This window comes from Rana temporaria, chromosome 5 (assembly GCF_905171775.1).
Source record: "Rana temporaria chromosome 5, aRanTem1.1, whole genome shotgun sequence".
Taxonomy (NCBI): Eukaryota; Metazoa; Chordata; class Amphibia; order Anura; family Ranidae; genus Rana; species Rana temporaria.
Genome location: NC_053493.1, coordinates 246,224,743 through 246,245,002, shown reverse-complemented (window position 1 = coordinate 246,245,002; position 20,260 = coordinate 246,224,743). Strand labels below are relative to the sequence as shown.

At 43.6% G+C, this 20,260-nt stretch overlaps 1 protein-coding gene across 1 annotated transcript in view; it reads left to right on the top strand.

Annotated features, from left to right (window-relative positions):
- Window positions 1-2,621: 2,621 nt before the first annotated feature.
- Window positions 2,622-20,260, top strand: part of RBM22 (RNA binding motif protein 22) — a 38,271-nt gene continuing 20,632 nt past the window's right edge. Inside the window, exons 1-5 of the mRNA XM_040353677.1 lie at window positions 2,622-2,762; window positions 8,959-9,012; window positions 15,501-15,530; window positions 19,067-19,199; window positions 20,054-20,154. Of these exons, the coding sequence (XP_040209611.1) occupies window positions 2,709-2,762; window positions 8,959-9,012; window positions 15,501-15,530; window positions 19,067-19,199; window positions 20,054-20,154 (372 nt within the window). The 5' untranslated portion in view covers window positions 2,622-2,708. The remainder of the gene's footprint in view (window positions 2,763-8,958; window positions 9,013-15,500; window positions 15,531-19,066; window positions 19,200-20,053; window positions 20,155-20,260) is intronic.

Genomic DNA, 20,260 nt, shown 5'->3' with positions numbered 1-20,260 from the left:
CCTGATGCGTCCCAGTTGTCTCCGCCACTTACCGGATCCATCGGTAGAGGCAGTGACGATCCGATGCTGAGTGGCAGAAAGTCGAGTTAGGGAATGATGGCCCCCACTTGACTCTATGCCATTGGATGACGGGAGCAACCTCAAGCGTCACTTCTGCCCAACGGCCTTAAAGGGACAATTTTTTTATTGCATTCAAGTGTACATGTGAGATTTGATGCCAGATCTCACATATAAATCCTCATTTTTTTATTTTGTTAATATAGTATTGATGGTCCATATTCTGATTAGCACAAGTTTTTTATATTTAATTGAGATACTCTATGGTTATGTCACATAAATAGTAGCTGCTGTCACTCATTTAACCACATGCCTACCATCTTCCGCACATACTTTCTGTCCGCCCGCCACCGGCGATCGTGGTAATGAGAGGCAAAACGGGGATCTGCCTATGTAAACAAGGCGGATCCCCATTCTGACAAGGGAGGAGAGAGAGATCTGCTGTTCCTAATGATCAGGAACAGTGATCTCTCTCTACTGCCAGTCAGTCTGTCCCCCTGAAAGTTATGCCGCGTACACACGATCGGTTCGTCTGATGAAAACGGTCCGTTTTCATCAGACGAACCGATCGTGTGTGGGCCCCATCGTTTTTTTCCCATCGGTGAAAAAACGTAGAACTTGTTTTAAAATGATCTGATGGTTAAAAAACCGATAGAAAAAAACGATCGTCTGTGGGGAAATCCATCAGTTAAAAATCAACGCATGCTCAGAATAAAGTTGACGCATGCTCGGAAAACTTAATTTTTCTCAGCACGTCGATGTGTTTTTCGTCACCGCGTTCTGACACGATCGTTTTTTTAACTGATGGTGTGTAGGCAAGACTGATGAAAGTCAGCTTCATCGGATATCTGATGAAAAAATCCATCAGACCGTTTTCATCGGTTGAACCGATCGTGTGTACAGGGCATTAGAAACACCTCCCTAAGGAACACTTAACCCTCTGAGCACCCCTAGTGTTAACCCCTTCCCTGTCAGTGCCATTTAGTGATCAGTGCATTTTTATAGCACTGATCACTGTATTGGTCTCACTGGTCACCAAAAAGTGTCACTTAGGGTTAGATTTGTCTGCCGCAATGTCGCAGTCCTGCTAAAAATTGCTGATACCCACCATTACTAGTAAAAACTATTTAAAAAAAAAATCACAAAAAAAAAAAATCACAAGTCCCTAAATCTTTCCCCTTTTTTTGTAGACGCTATAACTTTTGCGTAAACCAATCAACAAATGCTTATTGCCATTTTATTTACCAAAAATATGTATCAGAATACATATTGGCCTAAACCAGTGGTCTCCAAACTGAGGCCCGAGGGCCGGATGCGGCTCTTTGCTTGCCTTTATCCGTCCCTTGGGGCACTATCCCTCCCACTGATACGAGTTACTATTCTACCATCTGACACCGACAGTGGAGCACCATTTCTCCCACTGACACCACTAATGGGGCATTATTCCTCCCTATGATACCAACGATGGGGCACTATTCCGCCCCCTAATACCAGATGTTTAGTCCCACTGATGCCAGGAAAATGTCCACCCCCGCTGGATATATATATATATATATATATACCAAAAATATGTAGCAGAATACATATTGGCCTAAACCAGTGGTCTCCAAACTGCGGCCCGAGGGCCGGATGCGGCCCTTTGCTTGCCTTTTTCCGGCCCTTGGGGCACTATCCCTCCCACTGATACGAGACACTATTCTACCATCTGACACCGACAGTGGAGCACCATTTATCCCACTGACACCACTAATGGGGCATTATTCCTCCCTATGATTCCAACGATGGGGCACTATTCCTCCCTCTAATACCAGCTGTTTAGTCCCACTGATGCCAGGAAAATGTCCACACCCGCTGGATATATATATATTATTTTTTTTGGAATATGTATTATAGCAAAAAGTAAAAAATATACTGTAGTAAATATACTGTGAAACATTTGTTCTTTAAAAAACTTGTTTCTGATTTAAAAAAAAAAAAAAAAATGCGCAAACAAATAAATATATGCTTATTGACATTTTTTTACCAAAAATATGTAGAACAATACATATCGGTCTAAACTGAGGGAATTTTTTTTTATTTATTTTTGGGGAATATTTATTATAGCAAAAAGTAAAAAATATATATATTTTTTTCAAAATTGTCGCTCTTTCTTTGCATATAGTGCAAAAAATAGAAACCGCAGAGATGATCTAATACCACAAAAAGAAATCTCTATTTGTGGGGGAAAAAAGGACATCAATTTTGTTTGGGCACAGCGTCGCACGGCCGCGCAATTGTCAGTTAATCGCAAAAAAAATGGCCTGCCCATTAAGGGGGTAAATCCTTCTGGGCTGAAGTATTTATTAGTACTTTAGTGTTTTTATTAGTACTTTAGTGTATTTATTGTACTTTAGTGTATTTATTAGTACTTTAGTACTGTATACCACCAAGATTTAATATACTGTAGTGCAGGAGTTTCTCCCTGTGTATCAATGACCACAACTTGTAGAAATACGATCTGGTGCCGCACGAGGGCGCTATATGAAACACGCTATGGAACGTAGAGCGTCGTTGTCCTAACGCTGCAGCAATTGTACGTGGGTAGTGGCGCTTGGCGCATGCGTAGAATACGGGCTGAGCGGCCGGTTACCGAGGGGGATTAGCTAGGCAAGATGGCTACGTCCCTTGGATCAAATACTTACAACCGGCAAAACTGGGAGGACGCGGTAAGTAGAGGGGTGTAAAGGGTGACGGCGTGTGGTCAGGCATTTCGGGGAATAATAGGCAGTGACACGATGAGCTGGGCTCGGTGAAGCCTGACTTGTAGGCCTCAGCTCGCCTGTATGCACACATGGTGGCCAGTATGATGGGACGAGTAGTGTGCATTATGTGTAGTGCTGGGCCCTCGAGGTTTGCCCTTTGTTCTAGGTGTACAGGGACCTGTGCGCTCTATGTGATATGATCTATCCCTGGGGTGTGATTGTGGCTTGCTTCGCTCATAATTTCGCTTACCAGTATGTAATGTATGCTGTGAGGACCTTGCCCAACCCCATACTAGTTTAATATGGAACTTCAGTCCCCTGGTGTTTTGGTCTCACGCTACCATCTTTGAAAATCTCCCATCGTCTTTGGAACCCCAGAAATCTGCACTTGTGTGAGGGGTATCTAGTGCATGTGTACGCCCTGCTGAAGACTGGTACCTTGATACCTGTGCCATGTGTGCATATCTGGGGCACCCTACCCACTGCGCTGAACAGAAATGCTGCAGCTCTTTGCTGGATCCTAAAGACACGCATGTGCAGAATACGACAGTGCGCCTCTATGACCATGGGGAGGGAGGAAGGAAGTGCAGCACTAAAAACGTTAAAAAAATGCAGTAGTCCCAATTTTGAGGAGCTATAGGAAGAAATGGGGGGACATGATGATCTCTCAGGAAAAGAAAATTACGGTGAGTACGCTAACAATTTTCCGTATTCCTGGGGCAAATCGTGTCAGTAAGGATGAGCTCAGGCATGTTCGCAAATCCGCTCGCCAGGAAGCTGACCCCGCATAGTGCTATTCGCAGGCAGCGAGACATTTCTCGATCTGTGCAGCCACGGATCGGGAAATGTCTCACTGTCGGTGATTAGCGCTGCGGAGTGTCCGCTTCCTGCTGGGCGGCGGGCTAGTGGATTTGCAAACATGCCTGAGCTCATCCTTACATGTCATCCTACGAACCCTAGGCTGACATGATGAGCGGCCAGGAAAGGAAAATTACGGTAACAGTTTTCCGTAATTTTAAAGTGGAGGTTCACCTGGAAATACCATTTTTTAACCTTAGATTCATGCTCATTTTGTCTAGGGCAGGGGTCTCAAACTGGCGGCCCTCCAGATGTTGCGAAACTACAAGTCCCATGAGGCATTGCAAGGCTGACAGTTACAAGCATGACTCCCACAGGCAGAGGCATGATGGGACTTGTAGTTTCGCAACAGCTGGAGGGCCGCCAGTTTGAGACCCCTGGTCTAGGGGAATCGGCTAGTTTTAAAATCGAAGCTGTACTTACCGTTGTAGAGAGCGATCTTCTCCGCCGCTTCCGGATATGGGCTGCGGAACTGGGCGTTCCTATTTTGATTGACAGTCTTCCGACAGGCTTTCCGACGGTCGCATCCATCGCGTCATGATTTTCCGAAAGTAGCCGTACGTCGGTGTGCAGGCGCAGTATAGAGGCGCACGACGTTCGGCTTCTTTCGGCTACTCGTGACGCAATGGATGCGACCGTCGGAAGACTGTCATTTAAAATGGGAACGCCCAGTCCCGAAGACCATACCCGGAAGCGGCAGAGAAGATCTCTCTACAACGGTAAGTACAGCTTAGATTTTAAATTAACTAGCCGATTCCCCTAGACAAAATGAGCATCAATCTAAGGTAAAAAAAAAATTATGGGTGAACTCCCGCTTTAACCGGTTAACGACTGGCTTCTGTACATATATGTTGGCAGAATGGCACGGACAGGCAAATCAACGTATATTTACGTCACTTTGAATTTGCCTCCGTGCCCACAGAACCCGCGGATTCTGTTTGCCAGTGTCCCATGATCGGGTCACAGAGCTGCAGAACGGGGAGAGGCAAGTGTAAACAATCATCCCCCAGTTCTGCCTACTGACACTAATCGTATGCTCCCTCTCATCGGGAGCAGCGATCAGTGACGTGTCACTCGTAGCCATGCCCCATAACAAAATCACTCCCTAGGACACACTTAACCCCTTCCTAGCCCCCAAGTGGTTAACCCCTTCACTGCCAGACACATTTACACAGTAATCAATGCATTTTTATAGCACTGTCGCTGTATAAATGTGAATGGTCCCAAAATAGCGCCAAAAGTGTCCGATGTGTCCGCCATAATGTCGCAGTCACAATAACAATCGCTGATCGCCGCCATTACTAGTAAAAGAAAAAAAATATTAAAAATGCCATAAAACGATCCCCTATTTTGTAGACGCTATAACTTTTGCTCAAACCAATCAAACGCTTATTGTGTTTTCATTTACCAAAAATATGTAGAAGATCACGTATCGGCCTAAACTGAGGGAAAAAAAATGTTTTTTATATTTATTATAGTAAAAAATATTGCATTTTTTATTTTTTTTTCAAAATTGACGCTTAATTTTGTTTGGGAGCCACGTCTCACAACCGCGCAATTGTGAGTTAAAAAAAAAAAAAGAAATCTGTAAGGTGAGCTTACACCGGACCCCCTCCCCATCACACCCGGTCCTGCTAACCTGGAGTCCCACGATCACCCGTTCTGACACATCATATAGCTGCTTTACCGGGCTACGCAGGTTCTGATTGGTCAGCGCTGCCCATGTGATGGCGCCGGCCAATTAGAATGCCTCCTATACATACCTTTTACGAGATACGTTTAGGAGATTAAGCCAATGGGATTTGTAATCCCCGGACTGGTAAAGCAGCTGTACGATGTGTCAGAATGGGAGATCGCTGGACAGCGGGAGGGGGTCCAGTGTAAGTTCACCTTACAGCGTTATCTGTAAAGGTGAGCTTACCCTTTAAGGTGAAAAACCTTCTTGAGTCTTTACAATCCCTTTAAATTGTAAGGCCTGGGGTCAGGGTCAAAGAAATGGTGTCAGCTCAAAACCAGCTGACTAACAGGGTCCGAAAAGCTAATAACCCCAAAAAAAGCCATAGCTGTATGAAAGGATAGAGAAGAGGTGGGGTGACAGGATGCTGAGGATTCCCAATCGCCATATGGGTCCCTGATGAACAATCAAGTGCTATACTGAAAGGGCAGGATGGCTAGATGTGATCCGTAGATACCAGGTCTTTGGAAATTTGGCATGGTTATTGGTGAGAATGTTGGTCTGTTGTTTATGAAGAATTCTTCTAATCTGGTTTCAGCTTTGGAAAAACAGGTAGGATGTACAGGGCCCTGTGATTTCTAACAGCAGCCGACTCAAGAATAGTAGTGTTTTCTGTGGTCTAAAAACAAAATTGTGCGTCGAGTGTGTCCTTTCCTTATCCCCAAGTTTGGAGGACTGTTGGTTAATATCGGAGAGCACCGGAGGCTGGGATCATCCAGCCTCTGCTAATGTTCATGCCATCCTGCATTGTGAACAGGACGGTTTGGCCATATACCAAAAATTATGTTGAACTCAAAGCAACTCGGTCACTGCGTTCACAATCCTGGGGAAAAGGTACTGAATACATTTTCTGCCACATAGCGAATGTGACACATAATTCTAGTTAAAACAAAAATAAATAAATTGTTACTTAACCCCTTTGCTGCCTGGTCCGTGCGATGTTTGGACTTTGCAATCCTCCTTTTGCTATAAGTTTGTGGTCACTGAACTAACCATGAGCATATAGCAAAATTGTTTAGCAGACTGCTGAACAAACCAATAGCTCTGACTAGCGTCTAACAAGCTGCTGATCAGGGCTATTCACCTAAAATGTGACATGCACACACCACTTCTCTGCCCTTTTTCCTCCTGCTCCTCTACATCCCTGCCTGCGCTTGGCTAAAATGCACTCCCTCCACACTCTTACTGTTCTTCCTTGCCGATCCCCTGCAGCACCAATGCCCCCTCACCCCTATATCCTGTGGCTCCTGTGCAATTGCTGGCTTCTCAGCCTCTCCCTTCCTGCCAGCTTCACGTGCTTCAGGGGATAATATAGTGGTCTGTTTAAACTAGGGCCGAAACGGCTAATCGATTATGAAATTAATCGATTACAATTTTCATAATAGATCAGGCAGTAACATAATAGGGTTAAAAAAAAACAAAAATTGGCCCTTTATAGTACAAAAAAGCAAATCGCTACTGTAAATATTACTTTCACTGTCCCACAGTAAAAAAATGAACCCCTTACAGTAGCGATTATTTGCTCTTTTTTTTCTTTTTTTTTTTTTCTTTTTTTTTTTAACCCCATTATGTTACTAAACATCTCAGGCCTGGGTTCACACCTCTGTTTTTTTTGGTGCTTTTTGCAGAAACACACTACAGTTCATTTACATGGTTTCCTATGGGACACGTTCACATCCATGATTTTTTTACAGCTGCTGCGTATTTGGAAAGGGCAAGGACTTTTTAACGCAAAACTGTGCTATTTTTTTTCTTTTGTTCAATATACTTCAATGGAGAAGCTGCAGAAAAGCATGTAATGTGTTTTTGCGTCAATTTGTGTTTTGTAATCTGCCCAACAACAAATTGGCCCAAAAAAAATATAAAAAAAAATGTTTTAAGGCTATTATCCGATTAATCGAAACAATAAACCGGCCAACTAATCGATTTTGAAAAGAATTGTTAGTTGCAGCCCTAGTTTAAACCCCTGATAACCACATATTTTTGATGGGGGGGGGGGGGGGGGTGCAACTTCAAGTCTAAACGATCATGCATACTACAGGCTGTATTAAGCTGCAAAGGTGTTACCTGCATCTCCTGCAGGCAGCTCCATTGATGTAATTTGGGGCGCGGCGGCTGCATTCTATTTGATCTTTCACCTTTTCCACTGTCCCCAATCTCCTAATAAGACAGAACCTTTGGAGTCACTCTGCACTTGCTCAGTTTGGTGTGTATTGCTAGAGTTTTATTTTCTTCCTTGGGAAGGGTGCATGTGATCGGCACAGGGCCAATCAGCACTGTTCATAGAGGGTCAGGAGTCCTACAGCCTCATAGGTCAGTCAGAGTAGAATGAAAACTCCTTCTACAAGCTTTAACCAGACACTAATAGAAGTGACAAGACTGCTATATACTGCTGATGAAAAAGGGTATTGAGCAGTTTATATTTCTAAAAATAATTACATTTCCATGTTCTGCGCACTGTGGAAAACCAGATATAGTGAATTCAGGGTCCTGGGTTTAATAACCCTTTTTAAAAGAGTTGTAAAGGTAGAAGGTTTTTATCTTAATGCATTTTATGTATTAAGATAAAAAAACTTTCTGTGTATCAGCCCCCCTGCACCCCTTAATTACCTACCTGAACCCCTTGTCTCTTCAGTGATGTCCACGAACCCCTCAGCCATTCAGGACACTCCTCCTGATTGGCTAAGACAGAGCAGTGGCGTCATTGGCTCCCCTGGCTGTCAATCGAGAGAGTAGGATGGCCAGGTCAGGGCTCCGTGTTTGAATGGATTAACAGAGCTCTGACTCGGCTTGGGTGCCGCCCTGTAGCAAGCTGCTGGATGAGCGGCACTCAAAGGAGGGAGGGGCTAGGAGCAGCAAAGAGGGACCCTAGAAGAGGAGTATCTGGGCTGCTCTGTGCAAAACCAACTGCACAGAGGAGGCAAGTATAACATGTTTGTTATTTAAAAAACATAACAAAAAAAAAAAAACAAGCCTTTACAATCATTTTAACGAGTTACTGACTGTGCTATAGCCAAAAGATGGCTACAGTGCGATTGTCCAGTTTTGGGAGGGCATCCATGGACTTCCTCCCAGAATAGCGTGTTCAGTGATTGCAGCCTCATCCGAGCATATCGGTGAAGGAGAAAATTTTACTGCAAAATTGTGTAACAAAAACTAAGACTAACTTTTTTTTGGTTTGTTTGTTTAGCAAAAAATAAAACCTCAGTGGTGATTACCATCAAAAGAAAGATCTATCTGTCAAAAACTGATACAAATTTTATATGGGTACAGTGTAGCATGAACGCACAATTGTCATTCAAAGTGTGACAGTGCTGAATATTAACCTGGACAGGAAGGGGGCAAAAGTTCCCTGTATTGAAGTGGTTAGTTATTTTAGTATGTGTTGTCACCCTAGGAAGGTGTTTCTGACAGAATCGCTAGGTGAAAATAATGGAGGAAAGGCATGAAAAAAAAAGAAAAACAAACGCTGACACTACTTCTAAGAACTGGTATGCTGTAATATGTTACATTTTTATTTTTCATATAAATTAACCTATTATCTATTTCCTATTGGTGTTTTCTTAGGACTTTCCAATTCTTTGTCAGACATGCCTGGGAGAGAATCCATATATCCGAATGGTAAGACCTTATTAAACAATTGGTTATATTAATTGTGTGACATTGAAGGAATCAATACCTCCAAGATTTTGCTCTACCCTGGTCCTCTATATAGCAAAAAGTTAACCTAAAGGTGATCAAATACCACTAAAAGGAAAACATTTGTGTGGGGGGGAAAAAGAAAGATACAAATTTCCCCAGTCTTCCTGGACAGCCCTTGAGAGATGGAGTCCCTCCCATCGACACAGGAAACACATTGCCAAACAGTTCAAGAGGCGGTCCCTCAGGTCCCTGGTCAGTCATTGTGTTTCCTCCATCGGAGGAACATGTTGCCAGAGGAACATGCTGAAGGACTTCATCTCTCAGGGGCTGCCTGCAGGGAAGGGAGGCCATATAGGAGGACTAGGTCCCATCCGTTCGGCTCCTGGGAAGTCGCACCTTTTTGGTGCTGGGCTCGGGTACTGTCCAGCAACACCGGAGCAGACCCGTTTTCTCCTCCTCCCGGTGCCGATGTGAGCCAGTTGGCAGAATGACGCGGTTCCCCCAGGAGTGGGTGAGTGGATCTCCATTTGCCAGCTCTTTGCCGCGATCGCGGTGGGGGTCGGAGACACTGATGCGTCATTTCCGGCAGAATCGCATCATCACTGTGCGCCGAGACTTCCGGTTCTGGGTCTCCTGATGGCGCGTGGAGGTTTGAAAAAGCCACGCTGGGCCTACACATCCCTGACCAGCGTCCAGCAACATCGGACTAGCGGTGCGATACGAAGGGGTCACCATGGAGGCTAATCCCCAGGACACTCCGGAGGACGTAGGCACCAGCTTAACCCAGGTAGGCTGCTGGGCATGCCCTGTACTGGTGTTGTTTGTAGGCTAAGTGTGGTGGCTGGGCATAGTTACTCCATCAGGGGTCACTGTCCCAGGAAACTATAGCGATGGCAGCACGGGTGTCCCTTCAGTGCCATCTATGATACACTGGAGATCAAGGAGGAAGAAACTCTATTATCCAGGCATGACAAAATGTATGCTGCCCTGGGTAGAAAGAAGGCCCGAGTGTTTCCTATTCATAGTATGCTCTCTGATCTAGTTCGCAAAGAATGGGCTGAGCCGGATAAAAAAAGCCTTCTTCCCAAACTCTCTCAAGAGAAGGTTTCCCTTCGACGAGAACCTAGAGGCAGTCTGGAACAAAAGTCCAAAACTTGATGCCCCACTTTTCAAGGTATCTAAACAGCCGGATCTGGCCTTTGAAGATATAGGTCATATAAAGTACCCAATGGATAGGAAGACTGACGTCCTAAAAAGAGCCTGGGATGCTTCTATGGCAGGGCTAAAACCAGCATTAACCACTTTCTGTGTTGCTAGGAACCTAGAGTTCTGGTTATCTCAGTTGGAAGAACACCTCAAAGCAGGTACTCCTAGGGAAGATCTTCTAAAGACATTCCCTATGCTCTTCAAAGCAGCCAGTTTTATATCGGATGCTGCGACTGATGCTTTAAAGTTTACAGCCAAGTCTGCGGCTCTTTCAGTGGCAGCCAGAAGACGTGGACGGGTGACACAGCATCCAAGACGCAGCTATGCAGTGTCCCCTTCACTGGAGACCTAGTCTTCGGGCCTGAACTAGAGACCGCCCTGGAGAGAACGACGGACAAACATAAATATTTTCCCATCAAAAATAAACATTTTCAGAAAAAGTTTTTTGTCCCCCTAAGGAATCTGAAAAAACAGGGAAAGAATTCAAGCCCAAAAAACATTGGGCAGGGCAAAGAGGGAGAGGGGGCATACTTTTTAATCGCCCCGGTCAAGAGCCCAAGCCCCAGTGACGTTGGGGTCCCTGTGGGAGGAAGATTCAAGAACTTTCTTCCCCAGTGGGGAAAAAACAACCTAGAACAAATTGGTTCTAAACATCAATCCTCAAAAGAGGTTACACACTGGAATTCCACAGCGAACCGCCATCCAAGTTTCTGGTGACAAAATTACCAAGTCACTCAGAGAAAGCCAAGGCTTTACCCTTATTAATAGGAGACATGGTGGATCAAGAAATATTGACACCAGTGCCTATTCACAAACAGGGGGAGAGTTTCTACTCGCACATTTTTGTAGTAAAAAAGCCCTCAGGAAAGTTCAGACTGATTATGAACCTCCGACCCTGAATCTCTCCATCCGTTACAAGAGATATCGGATGGAGTCAATTTATTCGATAAGAAATCTTCTTCAAAAATAAGTATTTATGGCAACCCTGGATTTAAGGGACGCCTATCTACATATCCCTATAAGAAAGGAATGTCGGAAATTCCTTCGCATGGCGATTCAGATAGATACAAAGATTTATCACTTTCAGTGCAGAGCTCTGCCTTCGGCCTGTCGTCTCCACAAATTTTTTCAAATGTTCTTGGAGAGGCACTAAATCCCTTGAGGCTTCAGTCAGTCTCAATCATTCTATACCTGGACAATTTACTTCACAGCCCATTCAGAGAAGCAACTCTGCCAAGATCTAGAATTGACGCAACACAACCTGAGATGCTTGGGGTGGATTGTCAGTCTAGAAAAATCCAAAACAACTCCAACACAGAACATTCAGTACTTGGGTTACAAAATACTATCTGTGGAACAAAAGATAGTTTTGCCGGAAGAAAAGATATCCAACCTACATCAGAGGATGTCCCTTCTTCAAACCCTTCAAGTCCCTTCGTCACTATTGCACAGTAAGGGAGGTCATGTCAGGAAGTTGGTCTGATGACTGCAGCCATCCCAGCTGTGCAATGGCCCAGGTTCCACCAGAGAGATCTACAGAATTTCCTGTTGGAACAAATGAAGGAAAAAGATCTAGAAGAATCTGTATCGCTCCCCACCAAGGTAAAACATTTGCTCTGGTGGTGGAAGGACAGAGAGAACCTAAACAAAGGGGTTCTCTGGGTCAGTTGGGGCTGGGGAGCCCATCTCAACACCTTCTGGGCACAAGGCAGGTGGACACCAGAAGGAAGGTTTTCTTCCAATTGGAAGGAGTTACCAGCAATCCTAAGAGCTCTACTAGTATTCCAGGACAAACTACAAAGTCACTACCTTCATGTCCGATCAGACAACATGATGGCAGTAGCTTATGTAAACAAGCAGGGAGGTACCAGAAGTCCTTGTTTAATGTTAGTAGCAAAACAGATGTTTCAATGGGCAGAGATTCATCTAAAGTCCATCTTCGCAATATACTTGAGGGGCAAACAGAACAACACTGCAGACTTCTTCAGTCGACAACTAGTTTTGAATCAAGAATGGTCTCTACATATGGAAGTCTTCAATCTCATAACAACTCACTGGGGGACCCTAGAGATAGACTTGTTTGCAACCAAGGAGAATACCAAAGTTCCGAATTTCTGCTCTCTATGCCCAAGAGATCAACCATGGGAGGTAGATGCATTACAAATACCCTGGACTTTCAGTCTAGCCTTTGCGTTTCCACCGCTTCATCTCATTCCGAGGGTCTTGTCCAAGTTTCTGGTAGAAGCAACATGTTTAATACCGGTGGCACCTTTTTGGCCCAAGAGACCTTGGTTCACAACATTACTGAAATTAACAGATCAACCACCTTTTGAGGCTCCCATGCAGACAAGACCTCCTCTCACAGGAACCCCTCTTGCACCCTCAAGTACCCATGCTGAAACTTGCAGCATGGTTACTGAGGAAGAGAGTCTGAGAGACAAAGGACTGGACTATCAGAGTGATTCAAACCCTGCTTCAGAGTCGAAAACCGGTTACTCAAGCGATCTACGGTACAAAATTTAATTCCTGGTTGGCGGACCAGGGAAAACCTAACAAGGATATAACAAATATCTTGCAGTTTCTACAGGACTGGGTAGACAAGGGGTTAACCCAGAGTACTATTAAAGTACAGATAGCGGCACTAAGTGTTAAGAGGATCTTCCTGCAAGCATCTTTCTATTTTCAGGTTCTGTAAAGCAATCACTAGACAGAAACCAACTAAAGTTAAAGTAAATCCAACTTGGGACCTGTCAGTTGTCCTCAAAGCCTTCTTGGGAACTTCATTTGAACCTATCTCAGAGGCCTCCTTAAGGGCTCTTTCACACGGAGCGGATCTGTATTGATCTGCTCCGTTAGCCCGTTTGGCTCAGTGGGGATTCCCCTGTAAATCCCTGCTGAGCTGTCGGCAGACAGGGCGGTCCCCGCACACAGTGCAGAGACCGCCCTGTCTCTCCTCCGCTCTCCCCTATGGGGAATCGGATGAATACGGACCGTGTGTCCGTATTCATCCGATCCGTTCCGCCGGACGGAAGAAAAATAGGGTTTTCTTCCATCCGCAAAAGCGGATCTTTGCGGAAGCGGATGGTTGTGGACGTTAGCGGATTCATCATCCGCTAACCTCTGCAATCCCATAGGGTTACATTACAAGTCCGTAAACGGACCGTTTGTATGTGTGTGAAAGGGCCCTAAGACTACTTTCAAAACGGTACTCCTTGTGGCAATCACTGCCGAAGGTAGCATCCAAATTCCTTAGGTCCCAAGACATTATTCTCCCTTCTTTTTGCCAGAATGCCTCTAATGATAAAGAAAGGCAGTTTCTTATATTGGATGTGAGAAGGTGTATTCTAGAGTACTTAGATGCAACCAAACCTTTTAGACTGGCAGATTCTTTGTTTTTCTGGACAGCGTAAGGGACAAAAAGCTTCCAAGGTCACTATAGCTAGGTGGATCAGGCTAGCTATAGCAGAAGGCTATAAAATACTAAATAAAGATCCTCCTGGGGTTGTTAAAGCCCATTCCACAAGGGCACTTTCGGCATCCTGGGTAGAAAAAGCTGGTGCCACCCCGGAGCAAATATGTAAAGCAGGCACGTGGTCAAGCTTCTCCACTTTTACAAGGCATTATAGACTGGATTTAATGTCCAGCCAGGATAAGGCTTTTGTGAGAAAAGTCCTCCAAGCTGTGGTCCCACCCTAATCTGGTGAGTACTTGGGGATCCTCTCAATCAAGGGCTGTCCTAGAAGACGACTGGGGAAAACTGGAGTTAGTACTCACCGGTAACTCCTTTTCCAGTAGTCTTCCAGGACAGCACGATCCCACCCTTTTAAGTTATGTAGATGCATTAACGTAACTATTGTGGTTATATTTTTCAGTTCCATCCTTTGGTTCTTGGTAAACGACTGACCAGGGACCTGAAGGACCGCCTCTTGAACTGTTTGGCAATGTGTTTCCTGTGTTAATGGGAGGGACTCCATCGCTCAAGGGCTGTCCTGGAAGACTACTGGAAAAGGAGTTACCGGTGATTACTAACTCCAGTTTTCATTTTGGGTGCAGTGTTGCATGTCCAGGCAATTTTCAGATAAATTGGTTAAATGTGTAAGAAACCATGATGAATGCCAATTACTTTTGTCAGTTTCAGAGAAAATTTTCTTTTTTTCATACACACAGTGTTACTAAACCCACAACAGTAAAATCAGTCTGTATATGCAGTAAAGCATGCATGCGATTGCTGTGGAACCTAAGGGGTTTATCTTCTGCATTGTGTGAAAAGGCTATTTGATCTTGTATGCACAGATCCTCCTTCCACTGACTCCAGAACAGGGTAAGACAGTCAGGCTGCACATGCTCAGTTTAGTGTGTATTGCTAGTTTTTTTTATTTCTTGGGAGAGTGCATGTGATCAGCACTGCCCAAGACAGAGGGTCAGGGGTCCTTGATCCTAATAGGACAGCTCAGTGCAGTATGAAAACTCCTACAAACATTAACCAGGAACTGATAGGAGTCGCAAGGTTTTCCTGCTATATACTGCTGATGAGCAAATGTATTTAGCATTTTACTAAAATAATTGCATTTCCGTGTACTATGGAAGACGAGATATAGTGAATGTATGTTCCAAGGTTTAGTAACACAAGAAGGGCACATTTATTGATATGAATATGGCAAAAAAAGTTGTTTGATTAACAGAAGAATACAACATGCTCTAATTTTAAAAGTACATTTTTATTTATTTTTTTCCCTTGCCTAGGTGGATGCAACATTGGTCCTCCGATGCTTCTGCACTGAGAACCGATTGAACATCGCCAAACTTGGTTTTCAGAGCTCCCCGAGCTTAGAGCCAGTAGACTGCCAGTCACAGCTCTCTGCTCATCTCTGTCCTTGCTCATTGGAGTGCTGAGCTGTGGAGAGGCAGAGCAGCCGTCTCGGGCTCTCAGCGGCTTGCTGAGAGGCTTAGACGGGTGTCGGACTTCAGTCCGCTCTCTGCTGAAAACGGGTCACAGGAGTGCAAAATGAACTGCACTCTCGTGATCCCTAGAAGTACAGCCAAACAGATTTAGCTAGACTTCTACTTTTTTAAGGTTTGCCACATAATTTTCCTGGAAAAGGTAATTGGTCCTTCTTTTTCCGGTTTGAAATGGGAACAGGTCTGAAATGAAGAGTTTCTTGTACAGATCCATTTTTGTAGTAAACTAAAGGCTTCATGATTCTAGTCGTTCCTGCAATCTAACTTCATTAATTTCAGTGTGTTGTTTTTTTTTTTTCTAGACCAAAGAGAAGTATGGAAAAGAATGCAAGGTAAAATACAATCCACTCTGATTATGAATGCATCCTATACATTTGTTTTTATACATTTGTGTTTATCCTGATAATTAGATGCAGAAGGTTGTCTTATTACTGTCACTAAATGATGGAAATATCTTGATGAAAGAATTCCCACTTGTTTTTTTTTTTTTTTTTTTACACCTGCAAGGCAAAAGCCATAATGAGCTAGTATGCACCGCATATTAGCTCATTATGAAATACTTGCCTCGGAACGAGGTGTAGGGAACTTGCCTGGTCCACGCCGAGCGTGTCTTCCGGTTATTGCCGCTCCAGCGCTGTTATTGGCTGGAGCGGTGATGACGTCACTCGCGCGCAGGAGATTTCCTTCATGGCATGCCGGCCCTTCAGCCGAGGATCCCCCCTGCGCCGCTGCAATCGGCGGCGCATTGAGAGGGGAATATCTCCTAAACCGTACAGGTTTAGGAGATATTCTTTATACCTACAGGTAAGCCTTATTATAGGCTTGCCTGTAGGCAAAAGTCAAAAATGTGGGTTTACAACCACTTTAAGTATGTAATGCTTATTATTCTCGTACAATAGAAAAGTATAAAACGTTACAAAATTCAGCGAACATGTCCTCCATTCAGCATAGCAAGTCATAAAAGGCAAAAGTAAATTATATCTCAAATAAAACAAGCACTCACAAAGCAAACATATTTTGAGGAAAAGTGCTAATAGTATCCATGGTTTCCGGTAGTTTCACAGGCATGTTCATATAGTACGCTTGTTATATAATAAGATGTCTCCCATGACTCTGGCGACAAGATAGTGTTGTAAGAATTTAGTAAGTTGCACACAGAGTGACCATAAACTTAACCATGTACCAATAGGGCAAACAGAAAAAGAGAATGAAATATAAACATAGCACAAATGGGATGCCTGTTTACCACTCAGTGCACCCGTTGACTTTCTCCCCGTGTGTGTGTGTGTGTGTGTGTGTGTGTGTGTGTGTGTGTGTGTGTGTGTGTTTTTTTTATTACGCACCCATCCAACTGATCCAGCAATGTCAAGCTGAGATCCCCTCATGCCCCGACTAAAGCTCTGTGCTGACATGTTCTTTCTGACGTCGAGAGGCCCGCCTGATCTTCCTGGTTCAGCGGGTGAGCCTTCCTATGATGCAGTGATTGGCCTGCCCCCTTTTTTTCTGAATGGAAGGTTATGGCACAGTGGGCAGTGTGCACGTTATCCACCTAAGGCATGTGCAGACAGGAGCCTGATGTTTTTGCCTGAAAAAAACAGTGCAATAACTACAGAGGAGGAAAGTAGTGGACGAGACTGAAGGTCCACTTTAAACTGATGTACTAAGGTCAGCATTAATTGTGGCAGTGGTGGGCATTTGGGAAGACCGATTATTGGCGGCCCGTAGTCACTTTGTTTTTTATGTATCGGTTGCAAACTTACAAATATTGCTTTTAAGTGGTTTTACCAGGGTGATGCATGCAGCTGAAAGCATCACCCCGGTACCATTCTTAGAGCAGACGGTCCGCTTTCTTTTAATACCCGATGCGGCTAAGCAGCTGCTCGCCCGTTATCACAAGTAGTGGGGGGGGGGGAACGTTGCTCAGTCAGGGTCTCCTGTCCTACCGGTAGACCTGGGCGACCAACCGGTACATCCGCTAGCTGGCAAGAGACCCAAAAAATACTGATCTAGTAACCCGGAAGCGATGTCATGAATTCTCATTCTAAAGGTGCCAGTTTTAAAAAATAGAAAGTATTAAAAAATGCTTATCTTATTAGACCCCAGATCCCTCCATAAAGAGTACCTGTCACTGCCTATTACTGTCACAAGGGAAGTTTATAATAAAAGTGCTTTAAAAAAAAAAAATTTGAGGACAGTGTAAAAACAAATCTACAGAATATCGGCCTTAAGGGCGGTCAAAAAAACTATATCGGTCAACCCCCAGAAGAGAACCCTGGAATATGGAGCTGTAATGAATCCAGGTGGCCACTGGCCAGACTTCATAAAACTTTTCATAGTTCACTCACTTTACATGTACCCATCTTTTCCTCAGCATCTATAATATGTGTCACCGTCTTAATCCAGTCTAAACTAGGCACTTTGGGATCTTTTCCAATAAATTTGGATCAGTTGTCTAGCAGCGTTCAAGAGGTGTGGCAGCAAACATTTCCTGTAATGACTGAGAGGAATGGTGGGGACATAGAGCAGAAAATGTAGCGGGAAATCCGGTATGTCCAAATCTAGGATAGATTTGAACTGGGTTCTAATATCTGACCAATAGGGACAAATTGGGCATTCCCACCATGCAAATTCATGGTGATTGGGCAGACTTCCTGGTCATTGGGCAGAGATATTGTTTGCTCATGGAGTAAACAGGCTGGAGACATGACATAAGCTGCTTTGCTGAACCAGGAAACAACCATGCCGCTGTTGGCGAATGTGTATAATCATAAAGCTGGCTCATCAGAATTGCAAATCCTTTTTTTTGTAAACTTCTGTTTATTGAATTGTAACCAATTCAGCCCCAGAAGGTTTTACCCCTTGATGACCCGGCCGTTTTTTGCGATACGGCACTGTCTTGATTTAGCTGACAATTTGCGCATGCTGTATCCATTTATTTTCACAAAGAGCTTTCTTTTTGGTGGTATTTGATCACCTGTACGGTTTGGACTCGCAGGGTTAAAAGTTTACAGATAAAGCTTCCAGCGCATTCACAGGCTCGTCCAGATGAACATGGATAGAGAAAAGGTGCACCATAGCGTAATTCCTTAAAAACATATTTATTTAAAAAAGATGTAAGGGGTACTTACAAAGCAGATAAAATCATCGGACATAAAACAAATGCCGGCCGGCAACAAGCAGAGCCCTTCCTCCTTGGTGTGGTGACGTCACTACGCGTCCTCCCAGACACGTTTCGTCATAGACCTATGGAAGCTTTATCTGGAAACTTTTAACCCTGTGAGTCCACTACAGTCTCTAAAGGCCGCGGCTGGGCTATAGCCAATTGCTAATCGAGCTTGCCCTTCTGGTAAGCGGCTTTAATACTTGGTGGTGGGTCTTCACTTCAGTGTGAAAACACATTTGATGTCACGGTGGTGTTGAAGTTTTGAAGGATTTTATCTTCAGGATTGACCATTTGTGTGCACAATATTGGTGCACATTGGGACTTTACATATTTAAGTTTCAGTGGACTTTTTATTCTCAATTCTGTCTAGTGGCGCAGCTTTAATTTTCTATATTGCTCTGTGTATCGCATGCAAGCTGCTGCCTTTTTGATTTTAGTAAATTCAGTTCATTTCTGAGAATTTATTTTTTATTTTTGTGTACCTGTAATTAGTGCAGTTTTTTTGTTTTTTTCTTTGCACATAAAAATTGGTCAGGTTCGAGTTTTTGGCCCTGTATGTGCCGTTTGCCTAAAATTCCACTTCAGGCTGTGTCAAAGCCATTTTCCAGTAATCTACAACTGTCAACCATTACTGCCATACAAATTATGTGTGTTTTTTCTATTGGAATAGTTCAGCTTTTAACTGCATTGATTCTGCCTTTTCAGATATGTGCTCGACCATTTACAGTTTTTCGCTGGTGTCCAGGGGTGCGCATGCGCTTTAAGAAGACGGAGGTATGCCAGACATGTAGCAAATTGAAAAATGTCTGTCAGACCTGTCTACTAGATCTGGAGTATGGTGAGTGGCACTTTAGCAAGATGGTTATATTGAGTATTTATAATCTGCAGTTACTTACATTGGCTATATACAAGAAAATGATGGTTTCTGAGCTTGCAAATATCATGAAAAACATAGTATTTTTATAATTGTAGGTGGTTAATTTATTCATATCCTTTCAAATTGTGGTTATCTAAACATTTTTCTATGCATTTAACATGCAGACCAAGTGGTGGCCTTTTTTATTCATATATGTTTTTAATCTTCTTTTAAATAAACTGTTCCTGCAACTTCCCAAGTACCTATTTGAAGTATTAGGCCTTCATGCACATGGGCGCCTTTGATCATACAACATACAATTCAGAAGTATTTTCCCACTAAAGAGCCACAGGCCCGTCCTACACTCCCCCATAGAAATCAATAGTTGTACGCTGTTATGCGCTGCTATTTATGTAAATGTATGTATTGATGTACGAACCTGGATGCAGATTACCTGTGTCCAGAAATGTATGTCTTTATGCAAGTGTTGGCATATTTGTCAGAGCCATTGGTTTCTATGATTAGTTGTAAGCAGCACTTTCCCATATGCATACAACGCTACAACTAGTCCTAACTGACAATTTTGCTGCAGTTTGGTCTGTATGTAAATGTAGGGAAAAATAGACATGTGAAATAGTATTCAGTACATGAATTACATTTGCAATACTAGTATCAAGTTTATGAAGTCAGAATACAAAATTTGGCAGAGCTATTTGATTTTGTGTAGCTGCTTCACTTTAGATTTACAATGGCATAGGGTTCTACTGCATTTCCCCAAAATATTATAAAATGTTATTTTGATCACTTACAATAACAAAGATAAAACATTTCTACAGGACTGCCAATCCAAGTACGCGATGCTGGAGTTTCCCTAAAGGATGACATGCCTAGGTCTGATGTGAACAAAGAATACTACACTCAGAACATGGAAAGAGAGGTAAGTTTGAGAGCCATCCTTGAAACTAGCATGTATATTTATAACTGTGTGTTGTAAAAGACTGGATCAAATAGCATAGTAAAGAAAATATAAGAAATGCAGTTCT